The 14,456-nt window shown below is 41.1% G+C and overlaps 1 protein-coding gene across 1 annotated transcript in view; it reads right to left on the bottom strand.

The window, feature by feature from the left end:
• Positions 1–4,175: 4,175 nt before the first annotated feature.
• The window catches only part of LOC127507479 (anoctamin-9), a 37,944-nt gene continuing 27,663 nt past the window's right edge, over positions 4,176–14,456 (bottom strand). Inside the window, exons 18-24 of the mRNA XM_051884627.1 lie at positions 14,062–14,258; positions 13,372–13,524; positions 10,553–10,700; positions 10,345–10,467; positions 9,963–10,056; positions 9,739–9,851; positions 4,176–4,620 (exon numbers count right to left, since the gene is read on the bottom strand). Of these exons, the coding sequence (XP_051740587.1) occupies positions 4,518–4,620; positions 9,739–9,851; positions 9,963–10,056; positions 10,345–10,467; positions 10,553–10,700; positions 13,372–13,524; positions 14,062–14,258 (931 nt within the window). The 3' untranslated portion in view covers positions 4,176–4,517. The remainder of the gene's footprint in view (positions 4,621–9,738; positions 9,852–9,962; positions 10,057–10,344; positions 10,468–10,552; positions 10,701–13,371; positions 13,525–14,061; positions 14,259–14,456) is intronic.

Below are 14,456 nucleotides of genomic sequence, written 5' to 3'. Positions count from 1 at the left end.
CAAGTTGTGGAAAAACATAGTTCCCTTTCAATACAGTTCACTTCGCATTGCGTCAGTAAATGACACGTATGGGGGAAAACTCATTTCCCTTTCGAAAGGGAACTCGCACTGCGTCGAATAGATGCTAATGGGGAAACGCCTCAGCATGACAGGTGTCTGAAATACTTATCGAATCACGGTAATTGCATTGGCCGACAACAGCCCATGACTGCTTACCGCTTAGGAAGCTCTGCTCTCGGTTGTCTCTCTTCTCAAGGGAAGTGGGACAGGCATCTGTGCCCGGTGGTTCGGATCCATCTCTCGCTGAGGCACAGAGAAGACTCAGATCATGGGGTTCACAGATGGAGCTCGCCAAAGAGTTTGAGAGAGGGGTTTATCTCTGACACGCTTCAGCAGGCTAAAGAGAGAGCTCTGCTGGAAGAGGATGTGGTGGCTCTCGCATCCTCGGGTTCAGCAGACAGTGCTCTATTGGCACCATGCAAGGAAGAGCAGGAGATGGCTGTTGAGGGCGAGGAAGGTTACACCTGCCTGCACAGCCACCCTGCCCTGTGTACGAGGAACTGTTGGGCGTTATGGAACATGCTTCCAGCAGGCTTAAGCTGTCTTGGGAGGGATTAGATGAGTGTTTTCTCTCCAGCCATAGCCCTACAGTTCCGGTGTACGAGGAACTGTTGGGCATTATGGAACACGCTTCCAGCAGGCTTAAGCTGTCTTGGGAGGGATTAGACGAGAATTTTCTCTCCGGCCATAGCCCTACAGTTCTGGTGAGCCTTCCATTCCTTCCTGATCTCCATTTTGAAATCGAGAATGCATGGAAGAACCAGTATTCAGCCCGCATTCATCGACATAGGCATGCGAATTATGCAAATGCCGAGGGGATGCGGGAGCATGGATACGTAGCAATTCCCCTCTATCAACGAGATGTTTGCTAACTATCTCAAGGCTGGGGAGGCATTGACTCTTAAAGCTCCAGCCCTGCCTACCAAGCTTCTTAAAGTGACATTACGCTTGAATGGCAGGGCAGGTCAGGCTGGTGCTTCACTGCACACCATGGCAGTGCTTTAAGCATATCAGGCTGATCTGCTGAATGATTTGGACTTTCAGGGGCTTTCCCCCGAGGCGGTAGCTGAGTTTTTCGGCACCTCCGCTGAGGCGGTGATGGGAAAGTTCAGAGAGGCGAAGGCGCACTCGGCCGCATTTAAATCGTGTATACCGCGCCGGTCTGAGTCTACGCCCAAACAGCCAGGGGGCCCTGGCCTGTCTCGGTTTGAGGACCGTAGACAGCCAGAAGTCTAGCGTTGCCTCTCAGGACCCTCCTCCTCAGAGGAATAGGTCACAGAGAAGGCGGGACGCTAGGAAAAGGAAGCAGGATCTAAGGAAAATGATCCAACGCAGTGAAGCGGTCCTTCCCTCTGAGGGTCTGCACCATCCACCGTCTCCTCTTCCCTTGCCCCCAGTGCCCTTCTCCCCCCAGGCGCTCATAACCTCAGCCTGGGCCGGTGATGAGTCTGTTCCATCACTTGGAACCCTTCTGAGGGTCCGGCGTCAAGCTTCATAATGAGTGTGTCCTTTCTGACTATAAGAATAAAAAAAAAAGAGCTTTTTGGTAGCAAACCCACCAGATGGGTTTGGTTCACACATGGATAAAAAGTACCCCATGCCCACGGTTAAATATACTGCTGGATCTTTAATGTTGTGGGCCTATTTTTCTGCTGGAGGTCCTGGACATCTTGTTCAGATACATAGTATCATGGATTCTATCAAATACCAACAGATAAAAAAATCGAAACCTGACCGCTTCTGCTAGAAATCCAATAATGGGCCGTGGTTGGATCTTCCATCAGGACAATGATCCAAAACAAACATCAAAACCAACACAAAAATGTGTCACTGAGCACAAAATGAAGCTTCTGCCATGGCCATCCCAGTCCCCTGACCTGAACCCTAAAGAAAATGAGTGGAGTGAAAGAAGCACCAACATGGAGCTGGGAATCTGACGGATATGTAGAGATTCTGCATGAAGGAATGGTCTCTGATCTCTTGTCAGGTGTTCTCTAAACTCATCAGGCATTATAGGTGAAGACTCATAGCTGTTATCTTGGCAAACGGATGTTGCAATAATTGTGTGCCAATAATTGTGGCCAACGTGAACCCCCCCAAACATGTTGAAGTTTAGCTGATGGGTTGTCGATTCATTAAATGCTATTTCGGTTCAACATCTTGTCAGACTGCCTCCGCAGAAGAAGATCAACACCTACTTCTACATCATTGCTTCTTTAGCCCCGCCCACCAATTCATGCATATCATAATAGCAAATATGAGAGAAATGCAAACGTACTCGGTTACGAACGTAACCTCGGTTCCCTGAGATACGGAACGAGTACTGCGTATGGAGACCTTCCCCCATACGCAGTATGAGTGAAGTATTGAAAGGGAATGTACTTGGTTATGAACGTAACCTCGGTTCCCTGAGATACGGAACGAGTACTGCGTATGGGGGAAGGTCTCCATACGTAGTACAAATGAAGTATTGAAAGGGAACACAGTATTACTCCAGCAACAAAACAACAGATGCCTCTGAGGATTACAATATGCAGTGCCTCTCTTTGCAGTGCCAAGTTGTGGAAAAACATAGTTCCCTTTCAATACAGTTCACTTCGCATTGCGTCAGTAAATGACACGTATGGGGGAAAACTCAGTTCCCTTTCGAAAGGGAACTCGCACTGCGTTGAATAGATGCTAATGGGGAAACGCCTCAGCGTGACAGGTGTCTGAAATACTTATCGAATCACGGTAATTGCATTGGCCGACAACAGCCCATGACTGCTTACCGCTTAGGAAGCTCTGCTCTCGGTTGTCTCTCTTCTCAAGGGAAGTGGGACAGGCATCTGTGCCCGGTGGTTCGGATCCATCTCTCGCTGAGGGGGGCAGACTCTGGATGTTTGGTTTAAAAATGGCATGGAGCGCATCCAGAGTTGTGAGTAATAGAAAGAAAATGAGAGAATTTAGTTCAGAATCGGATGAAATGCTGTCACAGAAGGGGAAGTTCAAAGTTCTGATTGATTAGTGTAATGCATTAGGTTCAAGGAATATTTCCATAACTTACATTAACGTTCTTTAAAAGTTATGTAAATATTAGGACAAAACGTTCTTAAAACATTTAAAAAAAACTGGACATTTTGAAGAAAACTGTCTTTACTTTCAGAAATAATGTTTTCATAACATTTTCAAAATGATAGAATGGAATGTTCCTCTTACATACACATAAACCAAGAAAAACTTTCTTAATACATAAAAAAATGGAACATTCTGAATGTTTAAAAAACAAACTTAATGGGAATGTTAACAAAACATTCTAAGAACATATTTTTAGCTGGGATGAAGTCAGTGTGTTATTCCTGCTTTCCTGTATATTGTTGTTCTCTTCAATTCTCTTTAATGATCAAATAAGTAGTAACGTTTAAAAAAAAATGTTGAAAAGATGAACTTCCAGCTAAACTATTCCAAAAAATATGTTCTATGAACATTATATAAATAACGTTTTTGTACTAGCGTTTTGAGAACTTCATTAAAGACATGAAAACTTTGAACGAAATTTCTACTAATGTTACTGGAAGAACGTTTGTTCATAACTTTGAGAGAACCTTGCCAGAACATTAGCTGAAGTTCTGAGAATGTTCTTTGAGCTAGGAATCTGGTAAATGCAACTATGAGACATGAAGATTTTAAGATATAAATATTTTAACATGATTTTCTTTAAAGCTGCTTTGAAACAATGTGTACTGTGAAAAGCACTTGTAAGGCTATGTATGGTAGGTAAGTAAGGACGGCTATGTTTATTTGCTTTAAGGAATTATTTAAATGTGCATGACACCAAAGACTCCAATGCATGTGAGAATGAACTTTAAAATATGAACCCTGTGAGGTATGGAATACAAATGAGCAAAAGGAGAAAGAGCTATTGAGAAAATGTATTACTTATACCATTCTTTCGTTTCAAATATTACACTGCTGATCGAGTAATTACACGTCTCCAAGTAGTAGTAGTCTCTATTGCTATAAAACTGTCATGGCAAAACTTTATCAAAAAGGCATATAAGGTTGTATTCATTTCTTTGAATTCCTGATCCATTTATTGCAAATGGTGGTGGAATCAATTCTGAGAGGTCAACACATCAATTTCATCCATTTTATTCAATTACATTTTGACAGAAACAGAAACCACAGCACTTTAACTGGCTCTATTGTTATACATCATTTCACAAAATAACTGAATTTTATATTCATTCCATTTATCATGAGTATAATAGGCTACAGTATTTATTTGTTTTATATATACATCTTATAAATTGCAACTAATGTGTTCACATGGTTTTACAAAAAAATACAAAATTATATACAAAACATATAAAATTTCATCTGTTTATTAAACACACTCATTCCAGTCCTCAATTTTTGACGCATTACACAAAAAATATTATTTTTATGTACAGGCATCTTGTTTTAGCTCATTTGTCTCACATACTATTTAGCTTATTTGACTTTTTCTGTTTAGATGTTCTTTTTACATTACCATTCTCATTTAGTTTGGTCAGAGTGTCCTGTTGTGCTCTTTGAACTCTAAAAAAGAGAGACCAGTTTAATTAGAAAAAGAAATACATAACATGAACCAAAACACATAAAAATATATGAAGAGCCAATCAAGCCAAAATTCATTCTGGCACTCTCACACACATACATTCTACTTTCACATACATATATATTCTCCTATCATACACTTACATTCTCCTTTCAAATACATATATTTCTACTCTCTCACACACATACACACATACATACATATTCCACTCTCACACACTTACATTCCCCTTTCATTCTTTTATTATAAATAACTACGTAAGAAGAAAATGTATGCATGTCTGAAGAAAATATGTGTATGTAAGAGAGGAATGTATGTGTGTGAGAGAGAGTATACTGGAAACGGAAGAAGTATAATGGAAACGGAAGGCAAGTCAGGCGCGATCATCACGTGACGTTCAGTTTCTCAGCGCCGCCCCGCCGACTTGATGCATTTTGTCTATGAAATACAGGTTTGTGTATGTTTTATTTAATCTATAAAATCGTTGCTGTGCTGTAAATCATTTTATTTAATGCAAAGCAAACTACAGGGATGTAATGTCAGTAAACGAGTGTCGCATCCATCTTTCGGATGAAGGAAACACTTGATGCCTTGCATAAAATTAACAACTTATTCCTAAAGATACTGAGTATAAATACTTTGGATGTTCTCAGAAATATGTTCTCAGAACTGTGCACCGATTGTTTATGGGCAGGTTATGGAAGCACAGCATCTTTCGGCTACGAGTGAGATGGAGAGTGGTGGTCTGAAATTAGTTCCGCCGCCGAACTCGAGCCCATCTCCGGCAGGAGAATCAGCATCGTTACGGTGGAAACGGGACGGGATTTTTGATTACACTTTAATTACTTTTAGACCTAAATGTATCATTTTTACTTCTAAAATGTTTGTTAAACGATTTTAAATGTAGGCAATATTTTTAGGCATGGTAAAAACTATATAAAATAAGCTGTATTAAGAACTGTATCGAAAATAAAGTTGTCATAAACCAGTGGTTGTGTGGAGTATTTTACAAATGTTTAGATCAGTGATTCCCAACCGGGGGTACATATGCGTGTTCTAGGGAGTACGCAAAAGATTTAGATTTTGCTTGGTTTGTTCAGGGCTGTCGCTTAGGCGTAATAATAGGCTTGCTAGGGGTGCAGTCAGTCGCCCCAGCTTCACCCCAACCTGGCGCGTTAGTCGCTGCAAATGTGTCTATTTACAACGTGATTTTGCAGCATTGAGTACTGTAGCCAAGCACATGCATTACTGTTGAAAATAATGGCCAGTCAGAATTGTTTAAGTTAGACTCAGCTCAATATACCTCAAAACATTGAATAAGTTTCTTTTTAGTGCCAGTTTAATAAGTCATACGCTCACAAATCCTCTCATAAAAAGTGTAGTTGACACATTGTAATTTAAAGATTTATTTGAAAGACTTTGTGACCTTTCCTACTTTAGTGCATAAAGTGCTGAACTTTATAAGCCAATAAGTGCTTATCTACCGCCATCTACTGGTTATAGTGTCTTTTTTATTTTGTTTAGTTTGTTTTCAATCAAATGTTGGATTTCCTACATCTTGAAACTTTCAGTTTTACAAATGGGGACAATTTGTGAAGGATGAATAAATATTTTTTTTGTCATCATATTCAAAATAACATTTGAAGTGCTGGAATGTCCAATTACATTTGCAATTACATTGTGTTTCTTATTTAAAATGTCCCAATATCTTCAAGTCTGAATTGTAATCAATAAAACTGGTTCATTGTTAAATTAGGTAATTGTGACAACTGCATTAAAATATAAACGCCGCATTTACTTTTGTTTAGTGTCGATAAAGCGGTACTTGAGCCTTATTGATGGAGTTGTGGGGGTACTTGAGGCTAAAAAGGTTGGGAACCACAGGTTTAGATAATTTAATCTGTAAGTACTAAATAAGCTGTATCATAGAAAAAAATAAAATAAAATCAACCCTTTATGCTGGGTAAATAAACAACCCAATTTGCTGAGTAAAATTTGGTGTTATCGCTCTCACTCTCTCATACTGGTCACTGGAAGTTCAACATGGCACCTCATGGCAAAGAACTCTCTGAGGATCTGAAAAAAAGAATTGCTGCTCTACATAAAGATGGCGTAGGCTATAAGAAGATTGCCAAGACCATGAAACTGAGCTGCAGCACGGTGGCCAAGACCATACAGTGGTTTAACAGGACAGGTTCCACAGGCCTAGCCATGGTCGACCAAAGAAGTTGAGTGCACGTGCTCAGCGTCATATCCAGAGGTTGTGTTTGGGAAACAGACGTACGAGTGCTGCCAGCATTGCATCAAATTGGTCTGCATGGCTGTCGTCCCAGAAGGAAGCCTCTTCTAAACATGATGCACAAGATAGCCCGCAAACAGTTTGCTGAAGACAAGCAGACTAAGGACATGGATTACTGGAACCATGTCCTGTGGTCTGATGAGACCAAGATAAACTTATTTGGTTCAGATGGTGTCAAGCGGCACCAGATGAGGAGTACAAAGACAAGTGTGTCTTGCCTACAGTCAAGCATGGTGGTGGGAGTGTCATGGTCTGGGGCTGCATGAGTGCTGCCAGCACTGGGGAGCTACAGTTCATTGAGGGAACCATGAATGCCAACATGTACTGTGACATACTGAAGTAGAGCATGATTCCATCCCTTCTGAGACTGGGCCACAGGGCAGCATTCCAACATGATAACGACCCCAAGCACACCTCCAAGACGACCACTGCCTTGCTAAAGAAGCTGAGGGCAAAGGTGATGGACTGGCCAAGCATGTCTCCAGACCTAAACCCTATTGAGCATCTGTGGAGCATCCTCAAACGGAAGGTGGAGGAGCGCAAGGTCTCTAACATCCACCAGCTCCGTGATGTCGTCATGGAGAAGTGGAAGAGGACTCCAGTGGCAACCTGTGAAGCTCTGGTGAACTCCATGCCCAAGAGGGTTAAGGCAGTGCTGGAAAATAATGGTGGCCACACAAAATATTGACACTGGGCCCAATTTGGACATTTTCACTTAGGGGTGTTCTCACTTTTGTGGCCAGCGGTTTAGACATTAATGGCTGTGTGTTGCGTTATTTTGAGGGGACAGCAAATTTACACTGTTATACAAGCTGTACACTCACTACTTTACATTGTAGCAAAGTGTCATTTCTTCAGTGTTGTCAAATGAAAAGATATAATAAAATATTTACAAAAATGTAAGGGGTGTACTCACTTCTGTGAGATACTGTATGTGAAAGGAGAATGTATAATTACGAGAGCGCATTTTAGATCTGTCAATCATCATGTAATCATATCTCCTGCTCTTCCTGTCAGGGTTCTTCTCTGACAGTTCTGTCAGTCTTGTCTTTGTTCAGTGTTTCTTTGTTTGTGTTGTGCTTGAGCACATGGCTCTGTCTGTGTTTGTGTGGGCCATGTGCTGCTCTGTTCCTGCCTCCTTGTTTCCAATTACCACGCCCTCATTTACTTTAGTTGAGTTCTTAGTTTACTTTAGTGGTTCGGTTCCTGCCTGGGCTATGCTCTTTCTCTCTGATCTTGCACTGCTTTACCATCTCTGCTCCCCAATCTACTGTCATCCTGGGTTGGACTCAGCGGCCGCTCTCCTTCAGCCTGCCTGTCATCGTGCCTCATCCCTACCTACTGTTTGGACTGTGTTCACCTCCTCATCTTGTCTTATCATTGTCTTGTCTAATAAACCTGTTACCCTCATCCTGCATTTGAGTCCACCCTCATAGATTCTGTGACACTACCATATATAAAAATTGAGAGAAACATTTTAAAAATAGAAACATAGATCAAATATGAAGGCAAACAAACATATAAATATGATATGTTTTTTGTGTTTTTTATGCAGATTTAAGGCCGGAACACACCAAGCCGACGCCGACGAACTAGTGGCGATGAAAGCAGACTGCGGGGTTGGCTCACGTTGGCAGTGCCTGTGTCCAAAGTTGCCCTGACACTCCAAACCGATGCTCGACACCCGACAGCCAAGTAGCACGTCATTCTGCGCCTGCGCAAGATGAAATGCATTTTCGTACCAGCAGGTGGCAGTAGGTGAACGGCCAATCAGAATGATCAGATGGCCCGACGGACCGACAAGCTCCGACGCCGATTCAACATTTCGAAAACTTAGTCGGCCGACGAACAAAAACTGCCCGACGGCCGACCGTCGGCTTGGTGTGTTCCGGCCTTTAGTATTCAATCCATTATAAAACGTACAAAGAATGCATGTCTGCCCATTATCGAATCAAAAACCCACTTTAGATCATATCAGAAGTTATTATAACTCGATGATGGTTTAAAGTGCTTTTTGAGCAAAGACATTAATAATCATATAAATTTTGAAATGTAGCTTGATGCTAATTGTACCTCTAATTATAATTTATGATGTATTCTTGTGCTATTCTTGTAGTACCCAACTGTATTCATCTTAATTTAACTCTGTATATTATGCAGCGGACGATGTTAAAGCCATATACAAGACACATACATGAGGACAAATGCATGATCGGTGCCACCTAGTGTGCAGGCGTGAATTAGCAGAAGATGATCATTTGTTTCATTTTTGGTGTGAAAGGTCCATTCTTCCGCGATTGGCCTTGCTTTATCGCGTCACGTTCAGTGTGAAAGGGCCTTTAGTCTTTGCACGTTTGCTTTGTAAACACTTGCTCGGTACTTCCACCTACGTCACACGTGATCTTTCCAACATGATTACGTAATGCGTGGCATATTGCAGAGCAGTGCAAGATGAGCATTTGTGGTTAAAATGTATATACTTTTTTTTTTTTAAGAAAATGACTGATCGTTTCGCTAGATAAGACTCTTATTCCTTGTCTGGGATCGTGTAGAGCCCTTTGAAGCTGCACTGAAACTGACATTTGGACCAAGTCCACTATATGGAAAAAAAATCCTGGAATGTTTTCCTCAAAAACCTTAATTTCTTTTCCACTGAATGACATGGGGGTGAGTAAATTATCAGGAAATTTTAATTCTGAATTGAACTAATCCTTTAATAAAAGAAACTTCTCTATTTCCTTCTAAAATCAAATGTATAGAATTTGATTAAAACATTGTTTTATTAGCTCTTGTTACTGACCTCAGTTCTTCTTTCAGCCTCCTGAGTTTATCATACAGTCTTTCATTTCTCACATCCAGTGGGGAAGTAGGGACAAACCAGCTTGCTACACACTTAAAGATCACCACTACATGCTGGTCACAGAGAGATAGATCAAAATAGTGAGTGAGCAACAACATTCATTATTATTCTTAGTATAATTACTGTGTATCTAGAATCCTGTTCTTATTTAGGTATCAGATTACCTCAAACAGAATGATGAAGACTAATCGTGCTGCCAGAATGACCCAAAACTGATTAGTTAAACTATAGTCTTCATTATTTCTGTAGTCTCTATAGCTGAAAAGAAAACAGTACAGTAAATAAACAGTACATAAACAGCACTGGTTTGATTTGGATTAAAATATTTTTGTTGAATTAAATAGAATCTAAAATGTGCACTTAAATACAAATTAATAAGAGAAAATGAATTTAATTTTGTGTGTTCAGTCAAGCTTATTCTTGCGAAGAACCACCCACTTAAACAGGAGGATTTTGTGAAATGGACAAATAAAATGATCTTGTTTGCTTGAGTATTGGTTGCTGAGTTCCTAAGGTATTCAGATAGATAGATAGATAGATAATTACCTGCAGTATGTCACATTTATGCCACTGTTAGTGACCATCTGATGTGGTTTGAAATCTTCACTAACTCTCTTATCACTTATATTAGCAATGGAAAGTGTGTTGTTTATGTATCCAACCATACAACTGAAAATAAACAAAGAAGACTGAAAGACACTTGTGGTGCTACAAATATTGATTACGCAGGTGTGAAATATGAAGTCCAACTCACTCAATGCCTGTAGCACTGCCATTGGCACAAGGTCCATAGTAGTACTTGTAAACCAGACGAGGAATGAAATCAGAGGATATACCAATGACCAGTCCATTAGCAATGACCGCAAGCACACTAATTGTCTCCAGCACTTCCGTCCAAACACCTGAAAAGAGAAAAAAATTGTAATTTTATACATTGTTTGTGGTCGACATATTTTTTTCATGACCATTTTCCATCCTTTATTTTTGTTGCAATCTTTCAATATAAAGTTTCTTTGTAAAGCTGGATTATATTGTGACAGATTCATAAAATGATCTGCACAGAAATGTGCTGCTCAAATTGTTAAAGGCAGACTTTAGAAGGATATTCAGTGTGGTAGGCACTTGTCACAGTTCTGTTTTTGTCTTAGTTTCATTTTCATGGACCTTTATTGTGTTTTCATTGGTTTCCTGTTTTCCTTTGTTCTATTTTCCTGCCACTCTTTAGTTACCATATTTACTGATATGATTTATCATTCCGTTCAGCTGTTTGTCATCAATCCATCTCATTTGCCTTGTATTTATGTCTTTTCAGTTCTCATTTGTCCGGTCACATCTATGTTAAAGTTGCGTTTTGTTGTTTTGGATTACTAAAAAAGACGGAGGGCTTCCGCCACCGCGAGGATAGAGCCAACCAGGCCCCGGAGCCGACCCCTCAATGTGAGTCTGACCAGGGATGTGAGCCAGCAACTACCGTGACAGAGGAATCCTGGTGGAACTGGACTCGGAGGACTGGCTTATAGACTTGGATTCAGAGGTACTGCTTTCTACCCTACGCCAACCTGAATATTCTGCATCATCATCGTCTTCATCGCCGCAGGTTCATTCCAGCATAATGACTGTGTTATTGTCTGGTATGAACATTGATTTATTGTCAGTAATCCCGCAAATCCTCCCTTTCCCACCTCTACTACTAAGCTCAGTCCTTCAGCCCTGCCTCAGCTGGTTTCCTGCAGCCCTTCATCTTCCCCCTTGATGCCATGTGGCGTTGTTAAGCCTCAGGTCGTTCAGTCACCAGCTTTGCCGAAGCGAGAGGATCCCTCAGCTCTGCCTCCGGCCTCTGATGCCTTCGCTTCACCTCCTGCTGACCTGTCAGCTCTGCCTTGGCTCCTCCCACCCTTGGCTCCACCAGAGACCCTCGGCCTTATGGCTCTACCGGGTTCCCTCATCCCACCGGCTCCACCTTGGTCAGTCGTCACTCTGCCTGCGCCATGGACTTACAAGCCGTCTCTCCACCCCTACAACTTCAGCAGGCTCCTCCTTCCCACCGGCTCCACCTTGGTCCTCGGTCACACCGGCTCTGCCTCAGTCCTCGGGCACTCAGTTTCCACCTCGGACGCTCGTCTCCGTGGCTCCATCAGCTCTCCGTCTGCACCCTGGGATCCCCTGACATTGTCTCCCGCTCAGTCGGTCGTCCCCTCAGTGGTTCCTCCCTCAGTCGACTCCGCCGTGGGCTATAGTCTTGGCTGTGCTCTGGGTTACCACCACCTGGCCACACCTCCCATCATCTCCTACATGGTTTCTTCCTTCATTGCCTCCTTGGTCTGTTCTGCCTGCTCTTACCAGCCCTTCACCAGCTCCTCTCACCAGTCCATCATTGGCTCCTCATCCACCTCCAAAGCCCTCACCTTTCCTCCCTCACCGCATCTGTTACGGCGCGAGGTTGCGCCTTTCGGAAGGGGGCGTACTGTCACAGTTCTATTATGTGTGGACTTTGTTTTTGTCTTAGTTTCATTTTCATGACATTTTTGTGTGTATTCATTAGTTTCCTGTTTTCCTGTGTCCTATTTTCCCACCACTCTTTAGTTACCATGGTGACTGATATTTTGTCATTCTGTTCAGTTGTTTGTCATCAATCAACCTTGTTTGCCTTGTATTTAAGTTGCAGTCTTTTCAGTTCTCATTTGTCCAGTCATGTCTATGTTCTGTCATGATCACTATCATCAAAGATGACTGGCAGTTAGTATACAGTTTGGATTAGTGGTATGGTTCTGTTCTGGGCAAAAACTCCCTGCCCATCCATACAGCCTAGCATGGATAAGAGCAGGGAGAGCAGTGATAACCCCCCTTAGGGTAAACAGAACAGAACCAAGTATTGCAATATCATTAATTTTCTTAATGACAATAATTAATGTAACATAATTGAAAAAATGAGTTTGATCAAAAGAAATATCAGAAGGTCAAGTCCTGACTGGACGAAGGAGGAGCTGGGGACGGAGGAGGGTAATTAGCTCCTGAGCAATGCGATAAAGCTGCTGATAATACTGAATGGACCATATATATAAGAGTGCGGTGATAGGCCTCGTATTCCTATAGGTCAATGTGAATCAGCTGAGTGTCAGCTGATGCAAGCTTGACTAACGTGACCTGCCAGAACTAACTTGATTTACGGTTGTGTTTTGTTGTTTTGGATTATCTTCAGTGTGGATTATTAAAGACTTTTGAAACTGATATTCTTCCTCCTGTGCTTACTACAACCCAGTTGTGACAGCACTATATAGAACCACATTTTACCCTCATCAATAGTCCTTCTAATATTTAGGAATAACAGTAACTATTGTACTTATTACTACTTATTAGCTCACAGTGACTGGAGCTCAGAATGAGTCTTTAACACATGTCAATTTTATTTGTTTTTATAAAAAAAAAATTTTTTGGTGAGTTTGAACTGCAAAGGAAGTTGAGTTCTGCAAGTACAGTATGTTTACATAGTTCCTTAAGCTCTTTTAAATAAAAATGATTTCTCCTGATATGAGCATTCTCTGTTTATAATCCCACAAGCCTTTTTTCTCTCACCAATATTGTTGGCCTTTGTTGGTACTAGTCTGCGCTCAAGGCTGACCATCTTAATGGCATCCAATCGGATCTCAATGATGTTGTTTAGAAGAGCCAACAAGGGAGCCAAAGGAAATGCCGCTACAAAGATAGTAGTAAAACTGTACTGCATCACTGGGGAGGTAAAACAAACAAACAAAAAAAGGACAATGCAAATTTTAGACATCTGTTTTTCAAAGAAAATATAAGCTTTGTAATGTATTCTCTTAAAAGATCTCTAGAGAATTTTTGAAGATCCACAATCCACAACTAAAATTTTAATTTGTGTTTGCTTATGCAAAACTTACTGCTACAGTGTAGATGGGTGGCTGCCAGGCTGTTACTATGTGACTGCTAAGGTGCTCTGAGTGGTTATTAGAAAGTTACTATGTGTTGGGGTTACTACTGGCCCAAATCAAAGAAGCCCAATCCAAGTCTCTATGGTATGAAATATCAATCATGACAAAATGTGTAGGATGGGTTACTGGCCAAAATTTAATACTTATGCTTAGGTGTTTTAGTCATATGCCTATTTATAAGAATAAACGATGAATAGTAATAGTGATTATTGTCTTAGCAAACACCAGTAGTAACAAGTTCTGGCAAAAAACACGCACACACACAAAAACAAAATGACGATTGCATCTTCAAGCATATTTTCAAGATTTGTACCCATTTCCAAGAACTCATTAAAGAGGCTGAAGCAATCCGTTTTAATCAGGCCATAGTTTTTGTGGAGGTCTTCGAGTTTGCAGTTTTCACAGAGTTCGGATCCTTCCTTGGCACTCATACACTCCTTCTTATAGCATTTGACACACCTTCTCCGCAGCTTCTGGGTCTTTTTCCTGTTCAACCACCGACTAAACCAGCTGTAGAAAGAAGGTATAAATAGGTGTTTGTTATCTGTTATTCATTTACTGTATGTTATACAAAGTCCATGAAGCAGTGTAAAATAGGAATCAGAATTATAAGAAATTTCATGATTCTGGTTCCTTAATTATTATTTTTAGTACTTGAAGATGAAATGGTTCTAACTATATAATATCATATGGCCGAAATACTACTTT

This window comes from Ctenopharyngodon idella, chromosome 24 (assembly GCF_019924925.1).
Source record: "Ctenopharyngodon idella isolate HZGC_01 chromosome 24, HZGC01, whole genome shotgun sequence".
Lineage (NCBI taxonomy): Eukaryota > Metazoa > Chordata > Actinopteri > Cypriniformes > Xenocyprididae > Ctenopharyngodon > Ctenopharyngodon idella.
The sequence above is the reverse complement of the archived record's forward strand: the minus strand, read 5'-3'. Positions and strand labels throughout refer to the sequence as shown.